General features: G+C 43.1%; 1 protein-coding gene across 11 annotated transcripts in view; it reads left to right on the top strand.

Annotated features, from left to right (window-relative positions):
* Nucleotides 1–12,310, top strand: part of RBMS1 (RNA binding motif single stranded interacting protein 1) — a 207,536-nt gene that overhangs the window by 78,760 nt on the left and 116,466 nt on the right. For 2 of the 11 annotated variants that reach the window (XM_032857933.1, XM_032857931.1), the window contains exon 1: nt 53–300. The exons of the other annotated variants lie outside the window; for them this stretch is intronic. In XM_032857933.1, the coding sequence (XP_032713824.1) occupies nt 232–300 (69 nt within the window). In that variant the 5' untranslated portion in view covers nt 53–231. Of the gene's footprint in view, nt 1–52; nt 301–12,310 lie in introns of those variants that run through there. 11 annotated transcript variants of the gene reach the window in all.

Raw genomic sequence — 12,310 nt, 5'->3', positions numbered from 1 at the left:
CGAGCTGTCCGAGTCTCGCCCGCCGCCGCCGCCGCCGTCGCGCCGCACTTTTAGGCGAGTCCGGAGGTCGAGGGCGGAGGAGAAGTCAGCCCGAGCTGCAGCCCCCGCCGGCTGCCGCCTCGCGGCGAGAGGGAGTTCCCAGAGCGCCGCGGCCAGGGCCGGCCCCTCCTGCGCCCTCCCCCTCGCGGCGAGGCTGCCCTGCACCCGCGCCCGCCGCCTGCGCCCGCCGCGATGATCTTCCCCAGCAGCAGCGGCAACCCCGGGGGCAGCAGCAACTGCAGGACGCCCTATCGCAAGCAGGTGAGGCGGCGGCCGGGATGCCGCGCCGAAGCCGGCCGCCCAGCTTTACAAAGGGCGCCAGCGCTCGGCCGGGCACCGCTCTCCTCCTCGGAGGGACCGGACTGGGCGGTGACCTTGTTTCCGAAGGAGGCGGCTCTCGGGGACGGCTCGGGCCGGTGACCTTAGCAGGGGAGATGCCCTCGTCTCCGCCGGCCGCGCCGGGTGGGATGTGGAGGAAGGGGAAGGGGCGGAGAGGCGGCGAGAGCGCAGCGCGCGGGGCCAGGGGCTTCTCCCAGCTCTGCAACAAGTTTGTTTTTTTTCTCCCCCCGCCCCGAAACCTTTGTGTGTAGAGAGTACGATAATACGTCGTAACATCGGTTTGCAACAATCTTCACTCAGAACCTGAAAGAACCTGCCTGATTCATAGCAAACCCGGAAGACCAATTTGTGTGTGTGTTTCTGTGTGTGTCTGTTCGCGCGCGCCCCCCCCATATATATATATACATATATATATATTTAAGAAAGAGAGACGAAACAGGAACTTCTGTCACTTTCTCAGGGTTTTCAGTTTTCAGAAGCACAGGGAAATCCTGTGACACCCTAGTTGCAGAGATACTTGGATAAGCCTGAGTCATACACATGCCTTTTCCTATTTTAATACCGTTTCATACATTTTTTAACAGATTGAACTCCAAAGGCACTTTAGTGGTTAGATCGAAATCCCCTGCCGGGAAAAGGAGTGGAGCTGGGAGCTTATAGTTTCGGCCTTTTGTTTTGTTTTTCATCTTTGTTTTTAAAAGAAGGTTACTGAAGCCATGTTGTGATAAATTTCACAGAGCCTTTAAGCAGCAGCAACAACAAAACCTAGCTTTAAATTATGTAAAAAATGTGCAGGTCTGTTTAGAAAAGGTTAAACTGATTTAGAGGTCAGCGGCAAGATGCTTGTTGAGAAAACAAAAACACGATTGCAGATATTTTTCTTCCATAATAAATCTCTTGTCTACATCCTTAGCCACGGAGACAAATCAATTAAGTTACTATCCCAATGATGATACAAGCGAACTCCATCCTTCCATGCAGACCGTAGCTGTTCAGATCATGACAGATGACAGGGATGCCTGGTGGCTTTCCTAAAGACATTCATAGGATTATTGATCATAGGTAGTCCTTTTTGTTCTCAAAGTCATTTGGTGGGGGTTCTGTCTTAGCATACATATATCTGAGAGTAGGGCTAATTTGGTCTAACAGTGACGGTGTCAAAAAGTATTGTTTTCTGGTCTTTGGTTCTTTTACTTGTTAGCTTTCCCTCGGAAAGGCAGTAAACACCCTGGTCTGTGTGCCTTTGCTGTCCAAGTCAATGCAACTTTTACCTGGCATAAAAAGAGCTTTTTTTCTTTTCTTTTTTCCATGAAGAAAAAATCTGCATTTCTGACTTGTCTGAAGTATATGCTAAAATTGTCTAGATTGAAAACCAGGCATCTGTAAACTCACTAAACGTAGCCTCATTTAAAATAAAGCGCTCGGACCCAGCACACTTCCATCAACTTCATCAGTGAGGCCAGTTTTCAATAAATATTCTTCTCCTGAACCCTCCTCCTCCACCCACCCCTCTGTACCTGAAAAGATGGCTAATTATGTTAAAGGCCTTGTGTACTCGTTTATTTGTTGTCAAAACCCTGCGGGGTGTTAGCTCTGAAATGGGGAAAAGGCTCTGAGGGCGAGGCCCTTTTGCTGTGAGGGGCTGGAGGTTTTGTGTGTGGAGGGGGACAGCCTGCTGGTCTGGAGCACGCTGATAAGATGCTCTTCTTTTCACTGGGCTCTCCTTAGATTCAGAGACTAAAAGGGCTGACTGAATCAGAAAAACAAACAGACTTTCTTTTTTCTATAGGCAAAGAAAGAAATGAATGTGTAGGCATTATACAGACACAAGACCCCGGGTACCGTGGTATTTGAGTCAAAGGCTTCTTTTGTTAGTATTTAGCCATTCACTGGGAAAGCACACTTCCAGCGTGGGGACCTGGTTACCATGAGTGACTTTGTGATCTCATCCTGGCTTAGTCTAAACGGGAAGTCTCATTAATGCTTTTTATAAGATTTTGTGATGTTAAGCTTGCACCTTTGGGTTTGCATTGTTCATTTTGATGAAAGAATAGGTGAATTTTAGGTGTACAATGTGGTTTGATTTTAATCTGCAAATATATAAGCAGCTCTTTGGAGCTGATTTCAGATAATTTGCCTGAGGAAAAAATGGAATGTGAGGAATACCTAAAAATCACCTTTGGAAAAAGATGGGGAAATGATAGTTTTTTGGGGTTTTATATGTGTGTGTTAGCAGTAGCCTACCATCACTGAGCACCTTGCTGCCTGCTGGTTGATGTTCTAAGTGCTTTAGGTGGATTAACTAATTTTGGTCATCTTGACAGTTCTATGAAACAGGACTATCTGCTTTACAGCAGAGGAAACTGAGGCATAGATTAAGTAACTGTCCAGTCTGTACAACCCAAAGGGCAGAGCCGGGATTTGGACCCTGGCAGTCAAGCTCTTAAAACCATCACATTGCAATTGCCTGCTTACGTGCACATCTCAATAGAAACTCGTACAGAGCTCATCCGCATCACTGCCCATTGCCTTTTTCATGTCAAAAGTCCAGTTTAGGGATTCCTCCTAGCTGCTTCTTTTTTTTTTTTTTTATTTTTTTTTTATTTTTTAGGGGAGGGTGGAGGTTGTGAGGTTGAAAGTGAAGGGTAAAGTAAATGGATGATACGCATGATGGGTTCATGATACTTGTTTGAAAGCCCAAGTATTGCTTCAGTGAATGACTATAGAACCTCTTTTTAAAAAACTTTATATTTGACATGTATTGGAGTCAGCTAGTTTCAGTTCAAGCAGAGATAGGTGGTGCTTGTCCCCCTCCTGCCCCGTGTAGTATATGGAGGGCATCAAAGAGCACTGATCTCTGGCATCATCTCGGATAAACAGGATTTTCCTGCATCACAGGCCTCTGAGCACATTAGAAATACACCTGCTTGGCTCAGGTCAAAGTGAGACACTTGTGAGTGAACTGATAACCGAGTAGGCAGTATCTAGACAAAGATGGCTTGTTCAAGCCTTGGTAGAGAAGTGTGTATACATCCTAGGATTGTTGACTGAGCCTTTCAGACACATGATATTCCTTAAGCATATCCAATCTGCTTGTAGGAAAATGCCCCGCAACCTAAACAAAAGCCACTTATCAGGACTTCTGTAGTTACGAACATACTTTATTGTGTTTCAAAAGAAAAAAAATAGCTTTATGTTAAAGGCTTTAAATACAGAAAACATATTTCCATTTTGCTTTGACTTCTTTTACAAGCCACTTCTCCACATTTTCTGACGTCAGTTTTAGAACGACTTTCTTGGAGTAGTTGACTCAGTTATGTCATAGAAATTAGTTTTTACAAATTGTGGCATGTAGCAATTCCTTTCTTGCTGTATGCCGTCCTGGTTTGCCATGGGGCTTTTGAGGTAGAGGAGTAGGTGCAAGAATTTTCGTGTGTGTGTGAGTGAGAGTGTGTGTGTGTGTGTGTGTATGTCTTTCTCTCTCTTTACAAATGACAGGGCCAGCTAATAGCCGTACTTGTTAAATGTTGCTAACTTTTGACAAGTGAAGTACTTATCCTCCCCAGTTTAAGTAGATTTACATAGTTTGCTGCTTTCTTCAAGATTAACTGGGTGTAGCTGCACGTGAAGAATCCAGCAGTGATTCAGTGTTTGGCCTTGTTGCAGGATGACATACAGAGCTGTTGATTAATCCTCTTCAAGCACTTTCTGCTCACAGCCATCGATGTGTGGTAGATTGGGGTTTTGTTAAGTTTGAAGATTAAAGTTTTGCATAGAAATATTTAAATGAACAGTCTGGGCTGCTCCCAGTTTGTCGTTTTGACAAGAAGGTAAGGTAAACGTTTGGGAAAAAGGTAAACATGCTCAGGCCACAGAGACTGGCAGTTGAGGGGAAGATAGCAGAAAACTAAATCAGAATGCACAGGTAGGGTCTTCCCTTTCTTTTACATTAGGCTATCTCAGTGTGTTGGTGATTCACTAGTGTTTATGAATCAAGGAGCTGTGCTTTCAGTATGTATCCATAGCCATTTGAAAAGTATAGACTTCTCCATCTGTGATTACCCCCTTTCTCTGCTGGGTACCCCTTTTGGCAGTTCACTACATTTTCTGTAGTTCACTTCAAATTTTGAACATATTTCTTGTTTTTGTTCTTTCTTCCATTTAGGGACTGATGTCAGCTGGGCTCACCACATATTGGCAATACTTTTCAAGCCTGTTCTTGGTGGGAGGGCGTGGGGGGGGGGAGTGTGAGGGTGGGGGCAGGTAGTCTGTCTTGCCCAGGTTTCTGATAATATATTTCCAAAGCACTCCACCAAAAATAAGTATGTGAAGCTCTATGGATGATATTCCCTCTCAACCTCAATTATGTTTAATCTTCACAACATTCATATAAAGGAGAGGGGGTCAGGAATTGTGAGACCATGAATTTATTAAATGGCCTAGTTGGCGAAAGCTAAGTCTCTGGCATCAAGGGCTGGGTCTGCTACCAGGAAAAAGAGAAGGAAGCCCAGCTAAGAACAGCTGGAGACCGACTACACTTCCCTTTCCTTGGCCTCCCAAAAACATGTGGCACACAGAGCGTCCCAGATTTTAGCTCTGAGAAGTGTAGCTCTGTAATTTATTAGTGTTTTTGTTTGTCTGTTTCATAAAGGTCTTTACTCTAGTGTTGTCAGGTAACATCCAGGATGCCAAGTTCGATTTGAATTTCCAGTAAACAGTGAATAATTTCTTATATCCGTGTGTCCTGAGTATTGCATGGTACTGTGTATTTTTATTCGCTCAGTCCAGCAAGCCCATCTCCCAGGAACCCAGTTCACTTTTTAAAACTAGTTATAAAAAAATCATAATTATAAACCATATTTCCCCTTCTTTTTCCACAAATATTTTGCCTCTTAACGTATACTTTGAACCCTGATGATGATGCAGATTTCACACTGTACCTTCTTTACAGGTCCTTCAACCTAATTGAAAGACACTGGCTTAAGTTCTGGCTCTGTCACTTGCATGCTGTTTTCACTAAGCCTCCCTTTCCGTTAAGGAAGGATGGTAGTGCCCATTTCGCAGGGTTGTTGCCCTCAGTCCTTCTGAGGTGCTGTTATTGTTAATGTCCCCATAGAGCAAACAACGGCGGATGGTCCTGGGAGGCTCTGTGTGATCCTGGGAGACCTTGACACAGCCTCTAAGAATGGACTATGTTTAGAAAGTGGGGGGCAGCCTCCAGATAGGTAAGGACCTGGAGCTTGAAGATGAGACTCCTCCACCGTTGGAAGGAGAGAGAGAAAGAAAGAACCACAAAGGAGAAAAGTGCACTCCACCGTATTTTAAAACCATATTCCCATGTCCTGCTCTTATTAGCGGAGAGTGCTTTCTTTCTCTTTGGGGAAAGAAAGCCTCTTACTCCGCTCTGCTTTATGCAAATATATGATTGGAGAACGAAGAAAAAGAGCACTGGTGACTCTTACCAATGAGAATTTTTACCTTTTAATTTTCTTGAAAACAGATACGATTATTAGTATATGCATGATGATTTCCTGAATTCTTTCCTTTGTCTTGTTTGTATATTTGGTTTTCAAAGATGCCGTCTTTGCATTACTCAGAAAAAAATAAACATTTTTTTTTTTTTTTGTCCTTGCACATCTGTAGGTGTTTGGTGGGTGTTTGTTTTTAATCTCATCTGTAGAGAATGCTTTGCTTAACACATTCTAAAAGCTTAATAAATTTTAAAATAGGATAGACAGGCCATGAGGTAAGGAGGCAAGCTTTTTCTGGAATAAAGACAGGTGAAAAAATTAAATGGGACAAACTAAGTTCTTGAAACTATGTTCAAGAAATGAATCAATATGGCTATTCTTATTTAGTGCGTAGTGAGTGGCAGCAGTGATAACAAAACCTGGTGTGAGATCAGAGTGAGCTACCCTAATAAATAGAGTTGTATTTTGGTTCCGCTTTGCTTATTTAAACATATGGAATTTCAAACAATAAAGTGTAAGCTAGGAAAGATTATATTCATATTTTTTTTAAGATTTTCTTTATTTATTTGACAGAGAGATATATTCGTATTTGTTAATCATGCATACACTACAGTCTCAAAAGTACATTAAAAAAAAAAGGACTGGAGGAAAATTGCCAAAATATTAACAAATATTTTCCTCTGTTGGTAGGTAGGATCACAAGTGACTTATTTTTAGGGATTGTTTACATTTTTTCGACCTTCCAGTGTTTCTTTATTCCCACAATAAATACATAGTTCTTCGGTTTTCTAGAAAAAAAGTGAAGAAAAAAATTTAGAAAATCATATTATTTTAATGTCTACAAATTGTCACATCCAAGACATTCACGTCATTGAGAATTTTGGCCAGTAGCACTTAGGCACTCCTGGGTTCTGTGCCTGAGCTTTGAGATGTCCTTTCCTATTCTTTATGAATTTCCATTCTTCTTTTTACTGCAAACTCTTAATACCATGTTTTTGGAAGTCACTTATTTACTGATGGATAGTTTTTATATTTATGAACTTATTACTTTCCTATTTTATATAGACCAAACAGGCCTTCTATATTTTGATGTTTTAAAACTGTTTTTAAGATATTTTGGGGGACACCGGTTAATCTTCATGAGTCAGTAAGGGGAAAATGGACTTACATATATGAAATTTCATATTCTAGATTACTTTTCAGGAAGTGACTATCCTAAATACTGAGAAATTGACCAGTGTTGTCTCTGTTTTCATTTGACTTCCAGCTGCACTTAAATATAGCTGGTTTGTGGACAGATAAGGTCCCCTGTGTTTCATTTCCATATTGAATGTGAAGAGCCGACCTTGTCGTGCTCCTTATATCAGAATCCTTTGGATTCGTTTTGTTACGAATACTCCTGACTCTCTTCATCCCATACTTCCTGTTTAGTGCCGCTTTCTGAAAGGGCAGCGGTGTGGGAGGTGGTGGCTTCTTTACAGGCGTCTTTAATTTATCCTGGAACATGAGGTTTCTGTAAGAGAGACGCCGTAACAGATAATGTCAGCACCTCACAGGCTGTTGTTGCTGTGTAACCCAGGGGGATTTTTAGTACATCAGGGGAGTTTTAGATGTGTACAGTGGAGACTGCAAGGCTTCGCAGTGAGAGGAGGAGAGAGCCTGAGGGAGGAAGGAAGAGGTGGAGGCTGAGGGAGAGAGAGAAAGGAAAGCTGTGTTGCCTTGTTGGGTTTTTACTGTGTTAGCTGATGCATCACTTTACAGAATCTGTTGAAGTCTCATTGTTTTGGTGCTGTGTGTGTAGGTTGGGTGCAAATATGGACCTTCATGTTTTGTATGATCTCAGGTTATTACATCGCATTTTTTTCTTCGTGTCATTCCCATTGCGCAGAATTTCCTTTCATCCCTGTTCCTAAGACAAGATCTCTCTCCCTGCTCAGGGAACTGCCTAAAAATGGCCCTTTTGGAAGACCATTTATGATCAAATCAGTCCTACCTCATGAAGGATTCTAGAAATGACTTTGCCTCTACTTTCTCTCTCTCTATTCTCAGTTTTATAGGTCAAATGCATCAGACCAATTCCAAGGGAAAGGGTATGTTTTTTTGGTTTGACTGGAAGTTTGACTCCAAAACACTGAGTTAAGTAATATTGAGTGTGTAACATAAATTAAGTCATTTTGGGGACAGCCATCCTTCTGTAGGAAGTTAGCTGGTGGCATTCAGGGGATACACTGTTGCTCCTCAGCAGAGAGGCTGAGCAGGGAAATTAGTTAGCTAGCTGTTAAAACACCTGTGAGATAGGACCCAGAAGAAGGCAGTTAAATTGTGGAAAAGAGGGATGACTAAATTTTATAGACATTTGAATATGTAAATTGTGTATAAAATGTTGCACGTATTAGCTCTTACCTGAGGAGAGGTTCCTAGCTTTCATCAGTGTGCCAAAGGGATCTGTGTCCTCCAAAATAGTTTATGACCACATATGCAAGGAAACAAAGAACTTAAAGATGATGTCAAATTTCTAACTCAAGGCATGGGATTGTGGGTTACATCATGGAAAGTGACGTTTCAGGCGAAAGGGACGGGACAACAAAGATTTGAAGATAGAAAGCATGGGCTTAATATATTAGGTGAAGAGTGAGTAATTCAAGGTAGCCAAACTTCAGGGTAGAGGCTGGAAGGCGGGGAGGGGGGTATAGGTTACAGCTTGCTTGCTAGAATGGCTGGATGAGAGAGCCTGAGTTTAGAAGGTAGTGCCCAGTTGAAATAAAGCTGTGAAAAAGAATAGTGGTAATGTGGAAGTATTGGATGAGACAGATTTAAGATTATACACAAAGAATTGACAAGATTTGGCTGGTGACTAGATGTGGAGGGTGCTTAGTAAAAGAGGGTCCTAGCTTTCCAGTTTTAGATGATTAGGAAAATGAAAAGTTAGCACAGCCTTGCTGGTTCTGGGCTCACATAAGAAAGAACCCAGTCATTCTGATACAGGGATTTCCTACTTTTTTTTAATGTGTTAAATCAGGGCAGGGCAAGTGCTTAAATTCTACTGATACTCAGTGTTCAGACACCAGAGACGCAAAAGGCCCTTCCATGTGCAACTCAGACTCATTAAGGGAGAATTGTCCAGCCTAAGGGGCTAGGAGCGCCCACAGTGTGAAGCACTATAAGAACTCATTTTGCATCCCGGAGATCGTTATAAACATTTTTTTTTTTAACTGCTCCCCTGGGATTGCACTGAAGTCAGTATAGAGGCTGTGTCATATGGGTGCATGGATTTTCACGTTTGGCCTGGATTCCCACATTCTTTGAAGTGGAGCACTTAGCACATCTTTTTCTGGCTAGTACATGTATCTGTACACCTGTAATGTAGCAAGTACATTCCTTTTGTTAAAAGATCTCCCACGTCCACTATGGAAGATGGGTGGATAGGGTGCTTAAGAGGTTAGAGTATTCATTCCACCACCCTGAACATTTCTGAGGAAAGGCAGTGAGCTTGGTTTGGCCACTTTAATTTGGCTATATGAGTCGCACATCACTACCCTTCCCAGGCAGAGCTGGAGCTGCAGGCCCCAAGCTCAGGGAGTATCCTGAAACTTAAGAGGTGGCGCGCTGGGAATAAGTAGCGCTCCAGGGAGAGAACATGCCCAGAAGAGGCCAGACAGACCTAGGGAAACAGATTCTGTAGTGGGAAGGAGGAAGATGAGCCTTTGGTAAAGGGAGGGGGAAAGAAATGGCAAAATGTTGGGGGAACCCAGTGTCACAGAAGCCTGAGAAGAACAAAGCTTCAAGAAATGATGGTCAGCTCTGTTCCATGTTTCCTGGAGATCAGGGAAGACAAAGGCTGAGTAAAAGGCTATTGGAAATATCCATTGGGAGGTCTTTGAAAGCCTTTGAAACGGAAGTTTCAGTAGAGTAGTCTGTGTGTGGTGGGGCCAGGAAGGGCAGGTGGGGATGGGGGATGTAGAAAGCACATTCCAGAGGGTTTAAGGAGTGAATGAGTGAGGAGGGTGTGTCTTTAGAGAAATCTGGTATCCAGAGGAAAGAGTCTCTTCAGACAGCCTTGAGGCAAGATTATCTTAGTAGCTGACTGTGGATGGGGAGGGTAGAGCAAGGTAGTAGAAAACAGAAGGAATAGTTGGAACTAGGTCTTTAAGATAAAGTTTGAGGCCGGGTTAGTCTTAAAGGAAGGGGATCTGAGTGAGTTTCCGGCAGTGATACTGGAAGGAGGAGGTTAGTTGAGCAGTGACGCCCAGCCTTTTAAAAACTTCCATTTCAGTAAGAGGGTTGGCACCTGGGTGGCTCAGTAAAAGCCTCTGCCTTCAGCTTAGGTCGTGATCTCAGGGTCCTGGGATCGAGCCCCGCATCAGGCTGTCTGCTTGGTGGGTTGCCTGCTTCCATCCTTTCTCTGCCTGCCTCTCTGCCTGCTTGTGATCTCTCTCTCTCTGTCAAATTAATTAAAAAAAAAAAAAAAAAAAGAAGAAGTAAGAAGGTTGGTCATCTGTAAAGACTGGAAAAGGAAAAAAAAAAGCAACAACATGGGGGTGGGGGGAGTGTAATTCTAGGCTTAAAGAACATGACAAAAGATTGGGAATAATTGCTTTTGGGAATTTGGTGAATATTCAAATTGAGATGAGTAAAAAGATGACTGAGCTAAGGTGAGGGCCCCCCCGGGAGTTCAATGGTCTCAACTGGCAAGATATTTTGACCCTTTTCCAGCAATAAATGGAGGGAGAGAATCTGGGTAAAGAGGGTTTGGCATTGCCAAGGTGAATAGGTGTAAAAATTGAGAGCCTTGTTATGATTAAGGAGCCCCGTGAAATAGAGATAATGAACTGTGAGAACGCAGAGGGGCATGCAGGTTGTGATAAAGAGAAATCTCTGGGAGTGAGGGAAGGAGAAATGTGAGAGGAGATTCTGGGTTCACGATCTTGAAGGTAGAATATTTCTGGGATGTTACCTTGTGCAGCTGTTGGGAGAACTCAGACCATGTGTGTATGTCTGGAGTAAATGCTCAGGTGCTTACACTCTTAGGAAGATGTGACTCTTGTAGAATTTATACCTCCCTGTCTCTACTATTACAATATTTGTGTAAATCAAATCATATTTCAAACAGACTTCAACGAACCGTGAACCACAAACCAAAATAAAACACTAATTTTTTTAACTGAACCACAAGCCCAACTTAAGTTTTAAAATACACTGTCAAACTACTTCAAAACATCTTTAGTTGCCTTTAAAGAAAAAAAAAGTGCCAGTTTGTGCAGATCCCAAATCTATCACTCCTTCCTTCCTTCCTTCCTTCCTTCCTTCCTTCCTTCCTTCCTTCCTTTTCTTCTCCTCTTTAGGAAGTACTAGTCCCCAGTTTCTTCTTCCACCTCAGAGCAGAATATGGGATGGATTTCTGGCTTTATCAGAGCTCTCTTCCTTACTATCACCACTTTGGTAAGACCCCTCCTCCAGAAACCTTTACACACCGTTTCAGAGATACCTATTTGTCTCTCTCTGCCTTTGGTTCTATTTAGTACCTTAGCATCTGAACTATCTTTTCTAATTACTTCTCACCCTTTCTGAAGGGAAGGGTGTAACGTTTGCTGAGCACTGTGTATGCTCTGGGCATAAGGCTGGGTCCTTTTACATTACATTGTCATTCTTCTGCAACACCTCTGTGAGGTATTTCCTCTTATCCGTCTTTCACAGATCTGGATGGTATAAGTTGTTCAACCCAAATCCCAGAGAGAATGATAGAGAAGCGGGGGTTTTTACCAGCTTCCAGGGCTTCTCTCTCCACTCCTCCAGCAGGAAGGAGCTCATATGTTGCTTTTACAGAAAAAAAAAGGTGGACGTGGGTATGGATCCCAACTTCCTCGCTCCTTAGTTCACAGTAATAATGAATGCATTTCTCCCCCCACCCCCCCGCCAAGATTTTACTGATTTATTTGACAGACAGAACACAAGTAGGCAGAGAGGCAGACAGAGGGAGAGGGAGAAACAGGCTCTCCGCTGAGCAGGGAGCCTGATGTGGGGCTCAATCCCAGGACCCTGAGATCATGACCTGAGCGGAAGGCAGCCACTTAACCGACTGAGCCACCCAGGCTCCCCAGTGAATGCATTTCGTAAACACTCTTGGTCTTAATTTCCTCAATGGCAAAACTAGATATAATAGTTACATCATGTTACTGAGATGATCAGGTGAAGTCACACATGTGACAGCACTTGACACAGTACTTGGCACAGGGGCTCTGTCTGCTTCCCTCCTTCCTTGGAGTGCCCTCTAAGTCCATTTGCACAAGAGGACCTTAGAGGATGGTTCAGGCAAAGCCTGAAATGATGATAGTGGTGGAGGATTGGTCATTCTGTTCATTAGCAGAAAACAGTTTGTGATGAGAAATATCTAGAAGTGAAACTCCATTCTCATTGGTAAAATGGAAATGATGCTTATTTCCGTCCCTGGCTTCTAGAGTGGA

This window comes from Lontra canadensis, unplaced genomic scaffold, assembly GCF_010015895.1.
Source record: "Lontra canadensis isolate GAN:19392208 unplaced genomic scaffold, GSC_riverotter_1.0 scaffold13, whole genome shotgun sequence".
NCBI classification, from domain to species: domain Eukaryota; kingdom Metazoa; phylum Chordata; class Mammalia; order Carnivora; family Mustelidae; genus Lontra; species Lontra canadensis.
Note: the sequence above shows the minus strand (reverse complement) of the source record. Positions and strands in the feature narration are given on the sequence as shown.